Consider the following 22131-nt stretch of genomic DNA (forward strand, 5'->3'; position numbering starts at 1 on the left):
CCAGTGCCTGCAGCTGCCTCTGCCTTCCCTCACCCCCTGGGCCCTGGCACGACAGGACCCATGGGCTGTCACCTACCCCTGCGCTGGAATTGGGGAAGTGGGGCACCCTGGCCTCGACCCGGCCCTGGGGGTGGGTGCTGGGGAGGGTCCTGCTGGGCTGGGTCTTGTGGCTGTGTCCCCTGGCCCCTCTTTGAACTGTAAATGGGAAGATGCTGAGCCCTGCCCCAGCTTGGGCAGGGCTGTGGGTGCCAGGCCTTGGGAGGTTGTTGTGGGGTGAGCTTTGCCCTGCCCCAGCTCCCCAACCTGCCCCCTCTCCCCGTCACAGCTCCTGCAGCTGAAAGCAGCCCCAGCCCCCTGATTTATCCCAGAAAGTCACAGAACCATGTGGGTTGGCAAAGCCCTTTAAGATCATTGAGTCCAACCCTCCCCCTGCCCCCCCAGCACTACCCCACAGCCCTCAGCACCTCAGCTCCATGGCTTTGGGATCCCTCCAGGGCTGGGCACTGCCCCAGCTCCCTGGGCAGCCTGGCACAGGGGCTGACACCCCTCTCAGGGACACAGTTCTGCCTCAGCTCCAGCCTCAACCTCCCCAGGGGCAACTGGAGCCCATTGCCTCTTGTTCCTGGGGAGCAGAGCCTGACCCCCAGCTCCTGTCAGGGAGTGTCAGAGAGTGCTGCTGGCTGCCCTCAGCCTCCTCTTCTCCAGGCTCAACACCCCCATTCCCTCAGCCCCTCCCCAGCCCCCTTGTGCTCCAGCCCCTTCCCCAGCTCCAGTGCTCATCTCCTGTGGCACCCCAGCGCTCAGCTACACCCCACAGGATGCTGCTCTGTGCTCTCTGCCTCCCTCTCGCTCCTTGCTGTCCGGATTCTGCCTGAGCCTCCATTCCTGCTGCGCTGAGCTCCGTTTTCCCGGGGCCCGCAGGACGGGGCCCGTTCCCGGTGCTGGGTTGCCCCTTGCCCGGGCAGCCCCAGGCTGCTGCTCTGTGTTTGGAAGCTGTGCAGTACTGGGATGGGTTGCTGTGGCTCAGCACCCCCAGAGGGGTGAATCCGGGGCCAGGGCTGAGCGGGGAGGAGCTGGCTGGGGGTGGGAGGGGGTTAGGAGGGGAGGGGACGGCATGGAGGGGCAGAGGGGGTGCAGGCGGAGGGGTTAAGGGCAGCGCTGGGCTGGTTCCCCCCCGAGCCCCCGGGCGGGGCGGAGAGGGGTTGGGCGGAGCAGGACAGTGCGGGGCGGTGGAGGCCATGCGGAGCAGTGCGGGACAGTGGGGGGCGGTGCGGGGTGGGCGCGGGGTCGGTAGAAGGGCGGGGCGGGGCGGGCAGGGCTGTGGCTGGTGTTCCCCTCCCGCGGGGCGATAGGGGCGGTGCGGGCGGTAGGGGCGGGGCGGGGCGGTAGGGGCGGTGCGGGGCGGGCAGGGCTGTGGCCGCTGTTCCCCTCCCGTGGGGCGGTAGGGGCGGTGCGGGGCGGTGCGGGCGGTAGGGGCGGTGCGGGGCGGGCAGGGCTGTGGCCGCCGTTCCCCTCCCGTGGGCCGGGCCGGGCCGGGGGCGGGCCCGGGGCCGCCCTTATAGCGACGGGGGGGCTGCGGGGGCCCGGGGCGGCGCGGCCGCCATGGACCTGCACATCCTGGAGCACCGGGTGCGGGTGCTGAGCTTGGCCCGCCGCGGGCTCTGGCTCTACACGCACCCCCTGCTCAAGCTGCTCTTTCTGCCCCAGCGCTGCAGGTACCGGCCTTCCTCCCTTGTCCCCCGCCTCCTTCTCCTCCCCCCGGCCGGCGCTTCCCGGCCCTGAGGGGCGGCGGTGCTGGGGGCAGCAGCTCCGATTTGTTCTTCAGGTGCAAGTTCTTCAGCCTGACGGAGACCCCCGAGGATTACACCATCATGCTGGACGAGGAGGGCTTCAAAGGTACCGTGTGGCGGCTCCCCCGAGCCGGCCCATCCCTCGCGGGCAGCGGCACCACGGACACGGGCTGAGCGAGTCCCGGCTCGCTGCGAGGCTGCCGCAGGACGTGCCCATGCCCGGGGCTGCCGGCGCCGAGCCTGTGCCGGGGATGCCGCAGCTTGCCCGGCCGAGCCCCTGCCGGCCCGGCCGCCCCGACGCTCCGCAGCCGTCCCGGCAGCTTCGGGGCTCGGGCTGGGGACCAGCGGGGACGGGCTGCGGGGAGCCCGGTGCGGGCTGAGCCGGGCTGCTGCGGGCAGAGCGCCGGGAGCTGCGGGGATGCCGCCGGGCTCCGGGGCTGCTGCCGTCCTCCCTTGGCCGCTCCCGTCTCAGCCCCCAGCCCGGGGGACGCAGGGGCCGGCTGGCACTTTGGCACAGCGGAGAATCGCGTGTCTGGCAGGTTTTGGGGTGTCCTGGCGGGTTTGGCCTCTCCCGGGAGGTTCCACTCGGTGACGTGCTCGTGGCCCGTGACCCATCGGCCTCACCGCCGGCCCTACCGGGGGGACCGGCCCGACGGGCCGCTCCTGTCCCGGCTCCTCACAGCCAAACCGGCCGCAGCCGGGCGCCTTGGACGTGTCCCAGGGAGCGAGGGTCAGCGCTCCGGCCCCGGGCACTCGCGGGCCGGCTCCGGCTCCCAGCTCCCTCCGCAGCCCTTTGCTCAGGGCAGAAGGGGCCGTGGGGCTGCGCTCCCGCTCGCTGCTTCCCCCTCAGCCGCCGCCGTTCCCCTCGTATTGTTTTATTTCGGGGCCTGTGGACAACTATTCCTCAATCCCGAGGGGAGGGCGGGAAGTGCCGAACAATGGTGCTGCGAGCTGCGGCCCCGCTGCCGCGGTACCCGGCTGGGGCTGGGGCTGGCAGCATCCCCCCGGCAGCATCCCCCCGGCGCGACGGGACCCCGGCCAAGGGGAGCGAAAGGGGAGCTGCATCCTCTGCCTTCCCCTGGGGATCCGGATTAAGCCCCGGGGTGGGGAGCACAGGGACAGCGGGGTTCCCCCCGCCCGCTCCCAGCCTCGCCCAGGCTGGTGTTGAAAAGCGATTAAAGCGTCGAGCGCTGGGCCGGGTCCCCGGGTGTCCGTCCCTCCCTCCCGGCCCCACCGCTCGGCCCTGGGCCGGAGCCGAGGCCGTTGTGGCGCTTCCTGCGCAGGAACAGGCGCTGGGAACACCCGCCAAGGCCCCCGGATCCGGCCCCGCTCCCGCCCTGCCCCGAGCCGGGCTCCGGGAGTGGGGTGCGGAGCTTTGTCCTAGGATGGGGTCCGGTCCCTTCCCCGGGCTGACCCCCAGCTCTGACACTGATGTGCTGAGTTTGCCTTCTCAGCTGGGCTGGGACACCAAGATCTTGCTCCCGTGGGTGCTGCCTCCCCCCTTCACCGGGCAGTGGGAGCAGTTTGCAGACCCTTTGGGTTCCCACTCCTCACACCCTTTCCAGGGAGCACTGTGGGGTGGGGAAGGGGCTGCTGGTGAGGGTCTGTGTGCCTGGATGAGCCCTGGGGCACCCCGGCACGGTGAGCCCCTGAACTGGGCAGGAGGGTGGGTGCAGTGGGGACACACACACGAATGCAGCCCCCATCCCTCACCACCCCGGGGCAGGGAGGGACAGGCCAGCACCCCCTCCCTGCCAACAAAAGCAACTCTTTGGGAGGCAGCCAGCTTGGGCTTGGCCTCTCCCTGCTGGCCTGGCACAAGGTGCTGGCACCCCTGGGACAGCGGGGTGGCCTTTCCCTTCGTCTGGTGCCTCATGTCTGTCCCCTCCACCATCCTGACCATCCCTGGGCTGGGGGCTCCTGGGGGGGAAGGGGATGAGCTGGGCAGCTCCACGGTCCTGGCAGTGCTGATTTTGGGGTGCAGAATGCCCTGACACCCGAAGTGGGGGAGAACTCAGCCCATGGGAGGACAGATGTGTCCTGGGCTCAGGAGAATTGAGGTCCCCTGGGGCCAAGCTCGGTGCCTGGAGAAGCTGAGCCCTGTGTGGTTCATTCCATTGTTGGATGGGGCTGTTCTGCACCCCCAAAGCAGTGTCTCCATCCCCGTGCCAGGGCCAGATCCAGTCCACCAAGGAACAGTGTGACTGGTGTGAGCCCACGTTTTACCACTGAGCTGTGCCCAGCCCTGGGCAGCCTCCCGCCTCAGTTTCCCCTTTATCCCCTCCAGAGCTGCCGCCCTCCGAGTTCATGCAGGTGGCAGACTCGACGTGGCTGGTGCTCAGCGTCGTCTCCAACGGCCGGGCGCCCTCGGGCTCTCAGGCCACCGGCGTCACCAAGATCGCCCGGTCGGTCATCGCGCCGCTGGCCGAGCACCACGTCTCAGTGCTGATGCTGTCCACGTACCAAACCGACTTCATCCTGGTGAGCGACGGCCGGTGCCGCTGGGCTGGGCGCGGTGGGGACCCGGCGCTTCCCAGGCGGCTGGGGGCTGTGGGGAGGAGTCTAAGGGCTATGGGGAGGGGGCTCTGAGGAGGGGTTTTGGAGCTATGGGGAGAGCTTTGGAGGCTGTGGGGAGGGTTGAGATATTGTGGAGGAGGATTTAGGGGCTGTGGGGAGGGATTTGGGGGTGTGGAGAGGGGTTTGGGGGCTGTGGGGTGGACTGAGATGCTGTGGAGGAGGTGTGGAGAGGGGTTTGGGGGCTGTGGGGAGAGTTGAGATGCTGTGGAGGAGGATTTAGGGGCTGTGGGGAGGGATTTGGGGGTGTGGAGAGGGGTTTGGGGGCTGTGGGGTGGGCTGAGATGCTGTGGAAGAGGGTTTAGGGGCTGTATGGAGAGTTGAGGTGCTGTGGGAGGGGGTCTGGGGCCTGTGGGGAGGGTTCAGATGCTGGGAGGAGGATCTAGGAGCTAAGGGGAATGGTTTGAGGGGTGTGAGGAGGGGTTTGGAGGCTGTAGGGTGGAGTTTGGGGGATGTGAGGAGGGTTGAGATGCTGTGAGGAGGAGTTTGGGGGCTGTAGGGAGGAGTTTAGGGGCTGTGGAGTGAGTTGAGATGCTGTGGAGGAGGATTTGGGGGGCTGTGGGGAGAGTTGAGATGCTGTGAGGAAGGGGCTTGGGGCTGTGGGTAATGGATAGAGGGTTGTGGGGAGGGTTGCGATACTGTGGAGGAGGATTTAGGGGCTGTGGGGAGGAGTTTGGGGTCTGTAGGGTGGAGTTTGGGGGCTGTGAGGAGGGTTGAGATGCTGCGGAGGAGGATTTAGGGGCAGTGGGGGGGAGTTTGTGGCTTGTGGGCAGGGTTTTGTGGCTTGTGGGGAGGGCTTTAGGGGCTATGGGGAGGGTTGAGGTGCTGTGAGAAAGGGGTTTGGGGGCTGTGGGAAGGGTTGAGATGCTGTGGGGAGGGATTTGAAGGCTGTAGGGAGAGTTGAGATGCTGTGAGGAAGGGGTTTGGGGGCTGTGGGGAGGGTTGAGATGCTTTGGAGGAGGATTTAGGGGCTGTTAGGAGGGTGGAAATACTGTGGAGGAGTATTTAGGGGCTATGAGGAGGGGTGGGGGGCTGTGAAGAGGCTTTTTGGGGGCTGTGGGCAGGGCTTTGTGGCCTGGGGGGAGGGCTTTGTGGTCTGCAGGGAGGGTTGAGATGCTGTAGAGGAAGATTTAGGGGCTGTCGGAAGAGTTGAGGTGTTGTGAGGAAGGGGTTTGGAGGCTGTGGGGAGGAGTTTGGGGGCTGTGGGTGGGATTGAGACGCTGCGGAGAAAGATGTAGGGGCTGTGAGGATGGGTTTGGGGGCTGTGGGCAGGGATTCGGGGGCTTTGGGGAGGGGTTTAGGAGCTGCGGGGAGAGTTGAGGTTCTGTGGAGGAGGGTTTTGGAGGCTGGGGGCGGGATGTGGGGAGGGAGCTGGGTTTTGGAGGGGTGCCGGCCCTGACCCCCCAGCTCGGGGCAGGTCCGGGAGCGCGACCTGCCGGTGGTGATCCACACGCTGGCCGGGGAGTTCGACATCTACAGGGAGGAGAGTGGAGAGAGTGTCCCGGTGCCCTGCGACGACGTGAGCAACGGCTTCCTCAAGCCCAAGCCGGGTCAGTGCCGCCGGCTCCCGGGGCACCCTCTCTCCATCCCCGGGTGGGGGGATGCCCGACCCTCGGGGGGGGATGCCCGACCCCCTGGCGGGGGCTCCCGGGCGAGGTTGCCCTGCGGCGGTGGCCACGCGGTGGCAGTGCGGGGCTGTCCCCGCGCCTCACGCTGCCCGTCCCGCTCCCCGCCAGCCGCCGGCCGCACGCTGCACCCCGTGCAGAGCCCCCAGACCCGCTTCTGCGTCCTGACCGTGGCCCCCGACACGCTGCCCGCCATCGCCACGATGCTCATCGACGTCCTGTTCTACTCGCACAGGTGGGTCCCGGGCACAGCCTCACCCTGGGGACGTCTCAGCTGTGGTGATGTGTCACCTCTCCCTTTGCTCTCAGGAGTTTCCAGGCTCTGGGTGTGCTGTTTTGCCCCTCCCGAGTGTGCTGGGGCTGGGGGCTGCAGCCACGTTTGTGCTGTGGGTCCTGCTGCCACCGTGGGGCAGGGGAGCCCTGGGGTGACCTGGGGATGAGCCCCCACGGTGCAGCAAAGCCCAGGGTTGGGAAGGGAGCTGCAAAACAGGAGAGGGAGGGTGTAAAAAGCTGGTGGGAATGGCACTGGGGTGTGAGGATGCTCCTGGATGGGACATCCCATGTCTTCTGGGGGGGAGGGCTGGTGGGACCCTCCTGCTCTGGAGGTCCTGTGGTGCTTTGGGAATGTCCCCAAACCCGGTGGCACCCCTGTCCTGTCCCCCAGGCTGTGCCAGCTGCAGGTCCTGTGGGTGACACCCTCTCCCTTCCCTGCCCCTCTTCCCCCTGCAACACGATGCTCAAAGACAACCAGTGTCACCACCCAGCCCTTCCCCTCCCAATATGGGGGTTGTGACCCTTCCCTGCTGCTCTTTCCCCCCCGTCCCCCATTCTGCAGCCCCCCAAGGGAGGCTGATGCCAGCAGCCAGGACCTGGACTCCATCACCTTCTTTGCCTTCTCCCTCATCGAGGGCTACATCTCCATCGTGATGGATGCTGAAACCCAGAAGCGGTAGGTGCTGTCTGTCTGTCCATCCATCCCCAGGGCTGGGGGGGCTCAGGGGAGGGGGCAGTTTCACTCATTTCCCCCCCACCCCTTCCTCAGATTCCCCAGTGACCTGCTGCTGACCAGCTCCAGCGGGGAGCTGTGGCGGATGGTGCGCATCGGTGGGCAGCCCCTCGGTTTCGGTGAGCCATGTCCCCCCCCTGCTTGGGATGGGTGCTTTGGGGTGGTTCCCTCCCTCCCTCCCTGCACCCACATCATTCCCACGGGGCCACTGCTCAGCCCTGGGCTCCCTCTGCCTCCTCAGATGAGTGTGGCATCGTGGCCCAGATCGCTGAGCCACTGGCGGCCGCTGACATCTCGGCCTATTACATCAGCACCTTCAACTTTGATCACGCCTTGGTGAGCCCCTGCCCCTCTCCCCTGCCTTGGGGGTGTCCCCCAGGGCTCACTCCCCCCTTCCTTTGTCCCCCCTCACGGCAGGTCCCCGAGGAGGGCATCGCTGAGGTCATCCAGCTGCTGCAGCAGCGCCAGGATGGTGGCAGATAGCGGCCAGCTGTGCCCAGTGAGGTGGCACAATGGGCTCCCCCTTCCCCCCACCCTTGGATTAGTTGTGTGTTTGAGTCTTGAGGCTGTCCCAGCGTGGGACAGAGCTGGGTGCAGCTTTGTCCCTGCCTGCTGGGGACGTGGTGGCTCTGGGGACTCAGTTCCCACCCCCCACCAGCCCCCAGGTACCAGGCCACTGTCCCTCTGTGCCACCCCATGGATGAAGCCAAAGGGCAGTCTGCTGCCATCCTCTGCCTCCAGCCCTGCTCACAAGGGCTTGGGGGGCTTGGGAGGAGAGTGGGGGACTGTGGGGACCTCAGAGGGGGAAATGCCAATGAGCTGTGCTGTGCCACCAGGCTTGGGGTGACAGCCCATGGCTGGGGGGTTGTGTCCCCAGGCCCTGTGTGTGGCCCTTTGGGGTAAGGAGGGGATGAGGGGGTGACTGTGATGCTCTGTGGGACCCCTGGACTGGCCTCAGAGGGGATCAAAGTATCCTCACATTTGGGGTTCCTCCTGGGCACCCCAAAAATCTCCAAGCTGGGAGAGGGGGGCTGTGGTTCAGCCACAGCCTTGTGTCCTGGGGTGACCCCCTGGCCCTGCCTGGCCTCTTGATTGTCCTGTGGGGTGATGGTGACCCCCCAACTCCTCCTGGGCTGTGTTTTCACATAGTTTTTAATAAGTCAATAAAAATGGTGTTATTTTTATTTCCACGTGGCCCTCAGTGCCCAGGGGTGGCACCTGGGGGGAGGGGAGCCAGGGTCAGTGGATGCTGCTGTCACCATGTCCCCATGTCCTCTCATGGCATCCCAGACTGGTGGGAAGGGCCCTGCAGAGCTGCTCCAGCCCAACCCCCTGCTACAGCAGGTTCCCTTCCATCAGGGGCACAGGAACGTGTCCAGGTGGGGTTGGAAACCTCCCAAGAAGGAGCCTCCACACCCTCCCTGGGCAGCCTGGGCCAGGGCTCCCTCCCCTCAGCACCAGAGGACTTGCTCCTGGTGTTTAAATGCAACTGCCTGTGTTCCAGCTTGTGTTCCAGCTTATGTCCATCACCCCTTGTCCTGTCACTGGCCACCACAGAACAAAGACTGGTCCCATCCTCCTGACACCCACCCTTTGGGTATTTATCAGCATTGATGAGATTCCCCCTCAGCCTTCTCTTCTCCAGGCTGAACAGCCCCAGGTCCCACAGCCTTTCCTCACAAGGAAGATGCTCCAGTCCCCTCAGCATCTTGCTGGCCCTGCACTGGCCTCTCTGCAGCAGCTCCCTGTCCCTCTGCAGCTGGGGAGCCCAGAACTGGCCCCAGGACTCCAGATGAGGCCTCAGCAGGGCAGAGCAGAGGGGCAGCACAACCTCCCTCACCCTGCTGCCCACACTCTTGCTGCCCCCAGGCTGCCATTGGCTCTTGCCCACGAGGACACGTTGCTGCTCATGGGCAGTTTATCATCACCCAGGTCTCTCCTGGAGCTGCTCTCCAGCAGGTCACCCCCAGCCTGTGCTGGTGCAGGGGGTTGTTCCTCCCCAGCTGCAGGACTCTGCCCTGGGCCCTGCTTGGGACCGTTTCCCTGTGCTGGTGCCCTCAGCGTGAGCAGCTCCTGGCCACGTCCTCCTTGCGTCAGCTCCCGCGGGTTCCTGCCACCTCTCCGGGCGCTTCCTTTCCTGTCTCGCTCTGGTTCCTGGTCATGGGACGCGGGTGACGCGCGATGAAGAAACTGCAGCCGGCCCATGCGATCACTGGGGCTATTTTTGTCCCTGCTGGGTATTGCACAGGCTCCGTCACCCCTGTTCCTGCAGCCCGGGGGCTGCCCCCAGCCGTGGCCCTGCCCCCAGCCTCGGGGCTGCCGTGGGGCCGGGGCCACCCGTGGCATGGGGCAGCTGAGCAGGGCTGGAACCGGCTGGGCTGGCTGGGGACTGCCTATGCTGGAGGGAACGTGGGGTCAGGGAGGGACAGAGGGATGATGTTCCAGTGGAGGGATGGACAGATGGATGTAGGAGAGACAGGGATGGATGGATGGACAGAGGGATGGATGGATGGACAGAGGGATGGGTGGATGGATGGGTGGATGATGTTCCTTTGGAGGGATGGAGACAATGGCAGATGGGTGGATGGAGGGATGTGCAGATGGATAGAGGGGAGAGAAGGTGGATGGATGGAGGGATTGATGGATGGAGGGATTGATGGATGGATGGATGCACACATAGATGGGTGGACAGATGGATGAGTGGATGGCTGTACATCTGGATGGTTGGTTCACTGTAGGGATGATAAATGGATGGACAGGAGAGGTTGATGGCCAGGGCAAGGGCTGGATGAGCCCTTGGATGAGCTGGGTGGGTGGATGAATGGACAGATGGATACAAAGACAGATGGATGGACAAACTACTTCAAATAGATATGGAGGGAGAGGACACTCTCCACCAAACCCAGCCCAGGCACTGCCTCTGCTGGGGGATGCCCTGAGGAGGAGGAGGAGGCAGCTGGTGGAGGAAGCAGCACTGGCCCTCTTCCTGCAATGGGAAGTCCTGCAGGTCCTGGGGCAGCTGGTGAGGGGAAACTGGGGGAAACATTTCTTCTGGAAGTGGGCCATGGCTGTGCTTTTCTGCCCCAGAGGAGATGTTGCTGCTGTTATTGTGCCCTTGTGCTGCCATCAAACCCTCTGACACACATGCAGCCAGGGCAGATCCCTGTGCTTGCCCTGGCAGCTTTTGATGGGCACCAAAACCAACCAGATTGCACCTCACCTGATGTGATATACTCATTTTTGTGAGGTGGAAAAAGCCCATGTTCAGACCCTCTGCTGTGTCCATCCACTGGGAGAAGGGAGCTGAGGGGGCCAAGGGGGTCTGCAGAGGGTGCTGTGGGCTGCACTGAGGCCATGCCAGGCCCCACGGCAGTGCGAGCCGGATTCTCCCACGGCCACATTGCATCAGGCTGAGGTGGCAGGGAGGGCAGTGCAGAGGGGAGTGGCAGCCCTTGGGCAACACCCGGGGCCCCACGGGGCCCTTGGGCACCCGGCGCTTGCGTTTCCTCCCCGGGGCACCCATGGGTGCTGCTGGGCACAGGGGCTGAGCCGTGCTGCCCCGTGTCCCCCTGAACCCATCACCCAGTGGGTGCCTGGCTGGGTGTCATCCCGTGGCTGCTCTCTGCCTCCTGCATCTGCACCTCCCTCCTTCCCAGGGCAGATTTTCAGCTCCCACGGCTGGACTTGGGATGTGATGGGACACGGGTGTCCCCTGTCCCCTCCTGCCAGCGCCACTGCCCTCTGTGGCAGTTGGGTTTTGGGGCAGCTGAGGCCGTTTCCAGCTCAACCAACCCATCGGGCACCGAGTGCTGAGACGTGGGTGACTCAAAGCTGCCCTTTCTCAAGAAGCCAGGTCACAGGGGTCCAGCGGCTGAGCGGGATGGAGCTCCCCAGGGCCGGACCCACCGGGACTCCCTCGAGGAACTGACTCGAAGAACAAGCCCATGGGCCAGTCGGCATCATTTCCTCCCGCCGGGGCTGCTGCCCCTGCTCATTGGCCCCCGGGGCAGGGCTGGCGCTTCCCGTTGGGTCCGGGTGCCTCCTTCGGAGGTGGGGGCGAAGGGGGGGCCCTTTAAAAGGCCGAGCTTCCCCATCAGCGAGCAGTTAAGGAAGTGGTTGGTGCAGCCGGCAGCAGCCCTGTGCCGAAGCGCTGCGGCCGTGGCCCGGCCATGCGGTGTGCCAGGCAGCCCCTGGGCGTGCTGGCAGGTGAGTGTGTGCCCGCGGCCCGCAACTGCCCTCTCGCTCGCGCGGCAGCTGCGGGGGAGTGTGGCGGCGGGGCCCACGCGGGGCTGGGGGTGCTGTGCCCGGGCAGGTGTTGGCACTGAGGCTGTGGCTGCCGTGCCGTGGCGGGTGCCGTTGACCCCCCGTGGCACGTGTGGCGGCAGGGACGGGCAGCCCCGGGGATCCCCCTTCAGCATCGGGGCAGAAGAGGCGTTGGGAGGAGGTGGGCAGGAGGGGAGATGCTCTGGGGTCAGTGTGGGGATCGATGGCAGAGGGTCAGGGGGCAGTTGCTGCCATGGATGCTGCAAAGCCTTTCACTCCCACGTGGGTGGGATGCTGTGTCCTGTGCCTGAGGCCACCACCAGCACTGGCTGTGGACAGGGGGCTGCAGGGGCAGCTGGGCTGTGCTCCCCTGCTCCTTCATCCTCCTCCTCCTCACTGGATGTGCTCAGCACACCCTGTTCTTGCCTCCAGGCCTGATGCTGGGGTGAGGAGCACATGAAGCTGAGCTCTCCTCGTTACTATGGCACAGGGGCCGGTGAGCTTGTGCCTTCCCTGCACTCAGCCATGCTCCAGCATCTACCTTCTCCCTCCTCTTCCTCCCTAGCTGTCACCAAAGGGCTCCTCATCCTCTGGGCAGTGCCAGGCCAGGGGGCCCGGCCCCTGAAGCCGCCCACCCTGCAGCAGATCCAGGCTCTGGTGAGGCACATGGCCGAGGACGCGCAGGAGCTTTTCACCTTCTACGTGAGTCCCTTCCGTGGGGCGCGGGCTGTTCCCTCCAAGGGGGCACGTGGGGCTGGAGGGGGCGTTCCTCGTGCTGCTCACATCCCTGACCTCTCTCTCCCCTCATCCCTGAGCAGAAGGAGGACCAGCGCCTGACCATCAACGACCTGTGCCACAACAAACAGCCTCCCGAGTGGCTGCAGATCCCGGGGCCGTGGCCTGAGGGGCTGTGGCAGCTGCGGAGGACCATGACCAACATGTCCTGGGCGCTGCAGGACATCAGCCGGCACCAGCGCGACCTCAACCCCCCCGGCGCCGAAATCCTGCGCCGCCTGGACCGCACTCACCTGAAGGTGCGAGGGCTCCTCAGCAACCTGGACGGATTCCTCCAGGCCCCCAGGCCTTGGCCAGACCGCCGGCCCCCACCTGGCCCCACGGCGCCTACCAGGGTGTTCTGGCAGAAGGTGGAGGGGTGCCGCGTCCTCTGCAGCTACGCTTGCTTCATGGACAAGCTCAGCACCCGGGAACAGGCCAAGAGCCGCCGGCAGCGCCGGGGCAAGCGGAGACAGTGCCGGGGCTGCGCCTGAGCTCACGCTCCCGGTGCAGCTCCAGCGGCACCACGGTGATCCCCAGCCCCCTCATGCCCCTCACCCCCCTCATCCCCATCATCCCCGTCTCCGAGCTCCCACGGGGGAGGACACACCAGCACCCAGAGCAGCTCCTGCCCCTTCCCTCGCCTGGGGACCTGGCTGTCCCCATGCCACCCTGTGTCCGGCTGCAGGACAGCCCCCCCGTCCCCGCCACATCCCAGCCCAGCTTTTGGCAGCCCCGGTGCGGGGGTGTCCCTCCTGGTGCCCGATGCTGTGGGATGGAGCCGTCCCTTGTCACTGAGCCCTGGTGGATTTTCCAGTGATTCAATGGGTCTGGTGACCCGTCCTGACTAAGAGCCGCTCGCTCAGCGCTGCCGGCAGCGTGTGGCCCCAGCCCACGCACCGTGCTGCTGCTGCCACTGCTGCTGCCACTGCTGCTGCTGCTGCCACTGCTGCTGCCACTGCTGCTGCCACTGCTGCTGCTGCTGCCACTGCCGCTGCCACTGCTGCTGCCACTGCTGCTGCTGCTGCCACTGCACTGTCACTGCCCAGCCCTGCCTGCTCTGCACTGGCTTTGCTGACCCGTGGAGTGACCCAGAGCAGAACCGAGTGAGCTCAGTGACCCCATGAGCTCAGTGTCCCTACAAGCTCACTGTCCTTGCAAAGCCTGGTGTTCCCATGTATCTCCTTGAGCTTGGTATCCCTGTGAGCTCAGTGTCCCCTTGGTGTCCCCATGAGCTTGGTGTCGCTGTGTGCTTGGTGTCCCTACAAGCTCAGTGTGTCTGCAAGCTCGCTGTCCCTATGAGCTCGTTGTCCCTGCAAGCTGCATGTCCCTGCAAGTTTGGTATCCCTGTGAGCTCCTTGTCCCCATGATGTCCCTGTGAGCTTGATGTCCCTGTGTGTCTAGTATCCCTGTGAGCTGCGTCCCCTTAAGCTGCTTGTCCCCATGAGCTCGGTGTCCCTGTGAGCTCGCCATCCCTGCATGCTCAATGCCCCTACAAGCTCAGCATCCCTATGCTCATCCCAGTCCCTGTCCCTGCACACTCAGTGTCCCCAAGCCCTCAGCATCGCTGTGCTCACCCCTGTGCTCTCAGTGTCCCCCGTCCTTCCTGTCCCTGTGTGGGACATCGCTCAGCACCAACGTGACCTCAGCTCACTCAGCACTGAAACCCCCTGCTCTCTCTCTCAGTGACCCCACGCTCTGGGTGTCCCTGTGCCCTCAGCAACCCTGTGACCCCCTGCCCTTCCCCACACCCCCAGTGTCCCCCTGTCCCCGAGCCCCTCCGGCCATGCCCCCAGGCAGGGACTTGGCTCCAGCCACAGCACTGTGACAGTGGGTGACAGCACCCACCCCCTCCCCACTAATTTATACATTAATGTTTGTATGTTTCTCGTATTTATTGAATCTTGGGGTTAATTTAATACATCCCTGCAGAGGGGAGAATTATTTAAGGACATGTTTTTAATATATAAATATCTATTTTTGTGATAACTGGTTTTGTACCGTGTTCAGCTCCGAAGGCAACAAGGGTTTATTTATGTGCCAGTGTTTGGTGCTGGGAGGGGGGCAGTGCCCCCTCAGCCTCCTGGCACCCCCTTCTCCTTGTGTAAAGCCTGAAGGAAATAAAGTGTTGACCTCGGCCCGTGGGCCGCTGAGCAGCTGTGTCCAGATGTCCCTGTGTCCAGATGTCCCTGTGTCCAGGTGTCCCTGTGTCCGTGTGTCCCTGTGTCTGGGTGGAACAATGTCTCTGTGTTCCTGTGTCTCTGTGTCCAGGTGTCCCTATGTATCTCTGTCCCTGTGTCCAGGTGTCCCTGTGTCCGTGTGTCCCTGTGTCTGGGTGTCCCTGTGTCCGTGTGTCCCTGTGTCTGGGTGTCCCTATGTCTGCGTGGAACAATGTCTCTATGTTCCTGTGTCTCTGTGTCCAGGTGTCCCTATGTGTCTCTGTCCCTGTGTCCAGGTGTCCCTGTGTCTGAGTGTCCCCATGTCTTTGTGTCCTCATGTCTGGGTGCCCCTGTGTGCTTCTGTCCCCATGTGTGTCCCTGTGTCTGGGTGTCCCTATATTCAACTGTCCCTGTGTCTCTATGTCCAGGTGTCTCTGTGTCTGGGTGTCCCCATGTCCAGGTGTCTCTGTGTCCGGGTGTCCCCATGTCCAGGTGTCCCTACGTCTGGGTGTCCTGTGTCCGGGTGTCCATGGGTAGAGGAGGGCAGTGGCTGTGCATGTTGTTCTCTCCAGGGCATGTGGCACAGTGTGGGATGGCAGCATGGAGTGTGGCACGGGCCCTGCTCTGCTGTGGCACGTGGCGTGGCACGGTGTGAGCAGAGGATGTGGCACAGCACAGCAGCAGGCAATGGGATGTGGCACAGGATGTGGCACAACACCCCATGGCAGGTGACTCCAGCATGGGGCAGGCCATTGCCTCAGCCAACCCAGAGTGCCACGGCCTTGCTACCTGGCCAGGGCCACCGTGGGGACCAGAACACCATGGGGACCAGAACACCATGGGGACCAGGACACCATTGGGACCAGAACACCATGGGGACCAGAACACCATAGGGACCAGGACACCATTGGGACCAGAACACCATTGGGACCAGGACACCATGGGGACCAGAACACCATAGGGACCAGGACACCATTGGGACCAGAACACCATAGGGACCAGGACACCATTGGGACCAGAACACCATGGGGACCAGAACACCATAGGGACCAGGACACCATTGGGACCAGGACACCATGGGGACCAGGACACCATTGGGACCAGAACACCATGGGGACCAGGACATCATGGGGACCAGGACACCATGGGGACTAGGACACCATTGGGACCAGAACACCATGGGGACCAGGACACCATGGGGACCAGAACACCATGGGGACCAGGACACCATGGGGACCAGGACACCATTGGGACCAGAACACCATGGGGACCAGAACACCATGGGGACCAGGACACCATGGGGACCAGGACACCATTGGGACCAGAACACCATGGGGACCAGAACACCATGGGGACCAGGACACCATGGGGACCAGGCCACCGTTGGGACCAGGCCACCACTGGGACTAGAACACCATGGGGACCAGGACACCATGGGGACCAGAACACCATTGGGACCAGAACACCATGGGGACCAGGACACCATGGGGACCAGGACACCGTTGGGACCAGGCCACCACTGGGACCAGGACACCATGGGGACCAGGACACCATTGGGACCAGAACACCATGGGGACTAGGACACCATTGGGACCAGGACACCATGGGGACCAGGCCACCATGGGGACCAGGCCACCTTGCTGCCAACAGTCCTGACCTGCTGAGTCAAAAATCCTGAGACCTGGTCATGTGGCCGGTTGGAGTCAGCGGTTCCGTGCCGTGTGCCGTGTGCCGTGTGCCGGGGGCCGTGTGCCGGTGCCTCCCTGCCCTGTGCTGCCGGCACCGCCTGACTCAGTCCCGGGGAGCACTGCACCAGGACAGACAGATAGAGGACAGAGGGACAGAGGCACAGAGGCACAGAGGGAGACCACAGCCGTGTTGGCACCCGCTGCCATCGGGGACAATGTCACCATGAAGCCACCTCGTGCCGTGCCCTGGGTGCCCATCGGCTGCTGGCCCTCACCAAGCCACGTGCCCGGCTCTGAGGAGGAGGCAGCGTGCATGGGCTGCAGAGGGGAGCCCACAGGTATGTGACACCCCCCTGCCCCCATACTGCCATTGAGGGTTGGGAGGACGCCCTCAAACTTGACCCCAATGGACCCTGGGCTGAGTGGCACTGGCCTGTGACCCCACAGGGACAGGTTCCCTGCTTGGAGGGTCACCCCCTGCCCACCCCACACTCCCATCCCCTGGAAAAGCCACCCCATGGTGGGGATCTCCCTCTGGGGCCACAGCCCCCAAAGGCCTTTTGTTGAGGATGGAAGGCAGCAGAGTGTCTGCCTGGGGGTGACACGGTGGGACAGGAGAAGCAGCCCCAGGCAGAGAAACAGCCTGAGTCAAAGGGGAATTCGGTGCCCACCGTTACTCAGCTCCAGGCTGCTCTGGGGTGGGGGCAGGGAGGCACCTCCCTCACCCCTTCCTCAGCCCCCCACAGCCAGTGCAGCCTCCCTGGGCAGCCCCGGACCCGTGGGACCCCCCCCGGGGCTGATGGCTGAAATCTCACTGTATCCCCCCATCCCCCTCCTGCATGGGGACAGCAGGGGATGAGGACTCAGAGGGGACCCTGGATGGGGCTGGGCTGGGGGGGTGGTAACTGTGAGCTGGGACAGTTCTGAGATGGGGATGAGTTGGGGGGGGGGGGGGTGGGAGGAGACACAGTTACGGCCCGGGGCAGGAGGGGGCAGTTTTAGGATGGGGAGAAGCCAGGGCTGGGCTCGGGCAGTTCGGGGGGGGGGGAGCTGGGGTAGTTCGGGGGGATGGGGCAGTTCTGGGGGGAGTGGATGGGGCAGATTGTTGGGGGGGGGATGGGGCAGTTCGGAGGGGGAATGGGGCAATTTGGGGTGGGATGGGGCAGTTCTGAGTGGGGAGGGTAATTATGGGATGGATACTATCTAGTTCTGGTGTGGGGCAGCAGGGGGCAGCATGGGGACAGGGATAGGGGTGGCGCTGGCCTTGGGACCACCTGGCTGTGTCCCCATGGCACTGGCCAGGCAGGCCGTGGGGACGGTGGGCACAGCGGGGAAAGCCTGCTGCATCTAGCCCAACCTGCTCCTCAGGGGTTCCCCAAACCAGAGACACCCTGGGGACACTCCTCCAGCTCCCAGCCCCCTTATTCCCTTGATGGGGAAGGATGGTTTCGAGCCCCTGAGCCCTTAGGGTCCCTCCTTGGAACCCATCATCCCCCCTCATGTCACCATCTCCCGTGTCACACCTTCCCTGCTGCCATCCCCACCCGTGCAGGATCCCTGCAAGGTCATCTCCCAGCGCTGGGGAAAGGGGATTTTCCTGGGGGATCACTGGGAAACCTCCCCCCATCTCACACCAGGGATTCAGGTTTTCCTCCTGCAGCATCCCCCCCCAAACCGCAGAGGGGAACCCCCCTGCCCCTCTTCTAGCTGCCCTACTCCCCAAAACCCATGAGAAATGAACCCCCCACATGCTGCCCAGCTCCTGAGCACTGACATGGGCTGAGCTGCTGTGGGGAAATCCAAGCAAGAGGTCAGAAAGTGGCAAACCCACCAGGATCTCTTCACACCCCCCACCCCGGGACAATCTCTGGTGCTAGTCATTAAGGAAAGCTAATTGCTCAGCTAATTGTGTCCAGCAGCCCAGCAGATACCTGCTGCCAGATGCTGTGCTGCTCACTGCACCCCAGTAAAACCAGGCATGAGGCCCTGGAGGTGAGCTGGGGCTCAGCCTCCACAGCCCTCCACATCCCCAGTCCCATCCTCACTCACTGCTCAGCCTCCCAGTAAGGCCAAACTGGGCTGCAATGGTCTGGGGGCTGCTGGGGCATCCATACCACCCCTCCCCAACCAAGCTGGTCCGTGGGTTCCTGTGTGGGGAAACTGAGGCAGGCAGCAGTTGTGTGACCAGCCTCCCCCTCCTCCAGCACAGAGGGGTCCTGGTGTCCCCCCTCGATGTGTGTTCCCCCTGTCCCCAGCACGGGGATGGCAGCTGTGGCTCTTGTGTCACCGTTGCTCGACTGTCACCGCTGCTCCGGCTGCGCCAGCGCCGGGGCACAAACTTGTTAAACCTGATTAAAGGTTTCAGCTCGGCCGTGCCCTCGGTGAGAAAAAATACATATGTACAAGAAAAATAACCCCCAAAAGCCCCCTTTAACTTCTTTTGCACCCCAATCGGGAGCAACCGACTCCACGGGACCCCCAGGAGGGATGGATCAGGCACAGCGGGGCATTGGCTCAGCTCTTGGCTCCCGCTCTGGTCTCAGCGCCTTGCCCAGCACCTCCTGCCCGTGCGCCGAAGGGTTAAAGCCAGGGGCCGGTCCAGCCTCTCCCCCGGGTGGGTTTGGCCTTTTTCCTACAGCAAACCCACCCTTTATTCCTGAGATTTTCTTTGCCCAAAGGGATGAGGCGGCGGCGGGCCGGGGGACGCGGCCACCCCACCGCCACCGACGGGGAGCCCCGTCGCCGCCTCCACACACCTTTTATCCCTCCAAAGCCCCCCCCCTCACCATTCCCAAATCATCTTCTTTTTCCTCCCCTCCTTTATGTCACTGGCGGCGGCGGCGGGCGGCGGGGAAGCCCCGGCCCGGGGAGGGGGACCCGGGGGTGAAAGTGCTTGCGGCATCGTGAGTCACGGCCCCGCGCGCTCCCATCGCGCCCCGACGCCGCCACCCGCCGCCCCCCGCGACGCCCCCGAACCCCACGTGCTGCCCCTTCGCGGGGCTGGGGGGGGCTTTCATTCACATCCCCCCCCCCCCTTTTCCTTCCCACCCACTTTCCCCAGCACCTCCCCGACCCCGTGCGTGAAAAACACCACACAAAACCCACAATCCCGGTGACATCAACTTTATCAGAAGTTTATTTCTAAGAATCATTCAGGATTTCCAAAGCCCTGGACTTCCTGATTTCTAGTTTCAATAGAAGATAGTAGTGCTGCTCCCCCCCGCGTCTCCCCCCCTCCTCCCCTTTCTTACAACACAGGCTGGCTGCCGGACCGGTATATAAACCCCGAGAAGTCCCCCAGTATGAACATGAATTTCTGAAAACCTCCTCTGCCAACACCAATCTCTATTAAGTCGCTCCCGGGACGCGGCTCACAATGAAGTTCGTGCAGGCAGGTAAAAAAAAAAAAGAGACAACCCGACAACTTTGGGGAAATGACTTCCTCTGCTCCTCGCTTTTTTTTTTTCCCTCCTCCTCCTCCTCCTCCTCCTCCTCACTCCCCCCCCCCCCCTCCTCCCTCACCCTTCCTCATCCTCCTCCCGGGGATGCTCGGGCACGGCGGGGCCCGGCTCGGCGCTGCCGGAGGGAGGGCTCCCGCCGCTCCGCGTTCCCCCCCCCGGGATGAGCATCTCTGGGAATTGGCAGCGGGCGCTGGCGCGGTGCAGCCAACATCTGGACACTTATATAACTGGAAATGCTTCCAAAACAAAAAAAAAAGGAGGCAAGGAGGGGGGTTTTTTTCCTCTTTTTTTTTGGGTTATTTGGCTTTTCCAAATATTTCCCCCCCCGGCTCCTGCTTTTCCTCCTCCTGGGTCTCTCGAAGCCGCGGGTTGCCGCTGCGCCAGGAGCACCGGAGGGATGGGGAGGCTGCCAAGTGCAGGAGGGGGAGTTGGAGGGAGCAGCTGCCACCCCAATGACAGGACGGAGGGGGGAGTCCCATGGGGCAGCACCTGCCCGGGACACCCAGCTAAGCCAGCCCTTGGCACACGTGGATGCTGAGCCCCGCTCTGCCCAGCTGTGAAATGGGCAGGAGGGGATGTGGTGAGAGGGGTTTGCGGGGGGGGCAGGGCATCCGCAGCCCATGGGACTTAGGAAGGGAGGAGGGGTGTCCCCGCTCCCCGTCCCCGTCCCGCGCAGAGGCGGGAGGCGGCGGGTGGGGGATCGCAACACGCCCAGGTAAGTCCTTTCCCACCTGGGCAGGGTAAATAAAGCAGAGTTTGGATTATCCGGTGCCGGCAAGTGCGGGCAGCTTCGGCGCTCGTCAGGCGTGGGCAGCACCCCACGGGGCCCCCACCCTGCAGCATCCCCCAGGGACCCCCGGGACCCTGCCTCGAGGACGCAGAGAGCGCTGACGGGGAAGAGGCAGCTTGGCCTTCCTGAGCCGGGGATGCTGGTTTGGGGGGGATCCCCATGGGACGGGAGGTCGGAGCCTCCCCGCTCTCACCGCACAGGACGGGGACACCGGGGTGACCCGGCTGTGGCAGCTCTAGGGTCCCTTCGTTCTGCGTCCAGGGATTTCCTTCCCGGTGTCTCCGGGAGCTGCAGCGTCTGTCCCCGGGACTCCTCAGCAAGCGGGGAAACTGAGGCAGGCGCCGGGGCCGGAGGCGGAGGGAAAGGGGATGCCGAGGGCAGGTTTCCTTGCGGGCGCCCCGCTGAGTCAGCCGGGGCCGGGGTGGGGCCGCAGCGCCCGGACCGGGATAACGGAGGGGGTGAAAAAAAGAAGCGCTTTGCCTATTTGATTAAACCCGACAGGTCGTCACCGGGCCGGTTGCGAAATGCGGGAATGGCGCGGGGCAGGGAGGAGGGGGAGCGCCGGCCGGGGGGCAGGTGAGGGGCACGGCAGCGGCTGCAGAGCGAGGGGAGGGGTCCGGGGGCTGCCGGCAGGGCTGGTGCCCCTCTCTTGCCCCCTCGCAGAGCGGCGTGTGTCCCCGCTGCGGCTCGGCCCCTTCGGCGGGGGATGCTCCGCGGCGGGGCTGCCCGTGACCCCGACCTCTCTCTCCCCGCACAGGCGTCGTGCCCTTCGTGGCCCTGCTCCTGCTGCAGCGGCGGCCGGTGGCCGGGCGGGCGCTGCTGGGCACCGGCCCCGACTGCCCCGGACACGGCTTGTGCCGCCACAACGTCCTGGTGCAGACCCAGAAGCAGCTCAATCAGCTCAACAGCACGGCCCAGGACCTCTTCAGCCTCTATGTAAGTGGGTCTCAGAGCCCCCTCCTCCCCCACCCCGGGGCCGTTGGCGGGGCAAGGGGGAGGGCTGGGGACTCGGATGGTGGCAGAAGGGGGCTGGGGGACACGGGGGTGACATTTGCCTCTGTCCCCAGCTGAAGTGCCAGGGAGAGCCGTTCAGCAGCGAGGCCAACAGACTCTGCAACCCCAGCAGCATCTTCTTCCCCGCGTTCCGCGTCAACCAGACGAGCGACAGGAAGGAGGTGACGGTGGCCATGTACAAGCTCTTCGCCTTCCTCAACGCCTCGCTGGGCAACATCACGCGTGACCAGGAGGAGCTCAACCCCACGGCCAAGGAGCTCCTCGACCGGCTCCATAACACCACCAAAACCACCCGGGGCCTCATCTCCAACCTCACCTGCCTCCTCTGCAAGAACTACAACATCTTCCAAGTGGATGTCAGCTACGGGGAGAGCTCCAAGGGCAAGAGTGCCTTCAAGAAGAAGCAGCAGGGCTGCCAGGTGCTCAGGAAGTACGTTCAGGTCATCGCCCAGGCAGCCCAGATCCTACATCGTCCCAGCCCGCCATGAGCGCCCGCCCCAGCTCCTCGGCCTCACACCTCATCACCGCCTCCTGACCTTCCGCCCTCCTATTTATTACCCCGGACGTCGTGCTGGCCCCGTCCCCCCCGGGTGATGCGGTTGCCCCTTGGGGGGTGATGGCTGCAGCCCGGCGTGGGGCAGGCGCAGCGGGGCCGGTGTGCGGCGGGACGGGGCGACGCAGCCCCGAGGGGACGCCGGGGCATGGGCTGGTCCTGGGATGTGCCTCAGCCATCCCTGGGGCTGTGGGGAGCTGTGGGGGTTGCCAGGGGCTGGACTCTGCTCCCCAAGGCCTGTCTCCCCTGTCACGGAGAGCGACCTGACAGACATCCTGAGCATCGCCTGAAAGCGTCCAGGAAGGACTGTGCTGAAGGAGGCCGGGATGCGGCGGCTGGCAGGGACGAGGGGGTGTGGGGACACGCTCCTCCTGCACATTTGGGGGCTGGGCTCTCCCAAACTGAGGGGCTGGGGCTGGGGCTGTGGCGGCTGG

General features: G+C 64.7%; 3 protein-coding genes across 4 annotated transcripts; all 3 read left to right on the plus strand.

Moving 5' to 3' along the window:
• Positions 1–1581: 1581 nt before the first annotated feature.
• CASTOR1 (cytosolic arginine sensor for mTORC1 subunit 1) lies at positions 1582–8179 on the plus strand. Its single transcript, XM_062009839.1, has 9 exons — positions 1582–1715; positions 1826–1896; positions 4078–4271; positions 5782–5914; positions 6101–6224; positions 6825–6938; positions 7032–7114; positions 7237–7331; positions 7413–8179. The coding sequence occupies exons 1-9, from the start codon at positions 1603–1605 to the stop codon at positions 7476–7478; spliced, it is 993 nt and encodes a 330-aa protein (XP_061865823.1). The 5' UTR covers positions 1582–1602; the 3' UTR covers positions 7479–8179.
• Positions 8180–11133: 2954 nt separating this feature from the next.
• Positions 11134–12572, plus strand: LOC133627088 (uncharacterized). Of its 2 annotated transcripts, XM_062010239.1 has the most exons (3): positions 11134–11201; positions 11824–11960; positions 12077–12572. In XM_062010239.1, the coding sequence occupies exons 1-3, from the start codon at positions 11165–11167 to the stop codon at positions 12524–12526; spliced, it is 624 nt and encodes a 207-aa protein (XP_061866223.1). In that variant the 5' UTR covers positions 11134–11164; the 3' UTR covers positions 12527–12572. The 2 variants fall into 2 exon arrangements, with proteins under 2 accessions (XP_061866223.1, XP_061866222.1); XM_062010238.1 differs by lacking the exon at positions 11134–11201 and having other exon boundaries at positions 11698–11960.
• Positions 12573–19255: 6683 nt separating this feature from the next.
• Positions 19256–21667, plus strand: LIF (LIF interleukin 6 family cytokine). Its single transcript, XM_062010297.1, has 3 exons — positions 19256–19274; positions 20888–21066; positions 21198–21667. The coding sequence occupies exons 1-3, from the start codon at positions 19256–19258 to the stop codon at positions 21630–21632; spliced, it is 633 nt and encodes a 210-aa protein (XP_061866281.1). The 3' UTR covers positions 21633–21667.
• Positions 21668–22131: the final 464 nt, after the last annotated feature.

This window comes from Colius striatus, chromosome 17, assembly GCF_028858725.1.
Source record: "Colius striatus isolate bColStr4 chromosome 17, bColStr4.1.hap1, whole genome shotgun sequence".
NCBI lineage: Eukaryota > Metazoa > Chordata > Aves > Coliiformes > Coliidae > Colius > Colius striatus.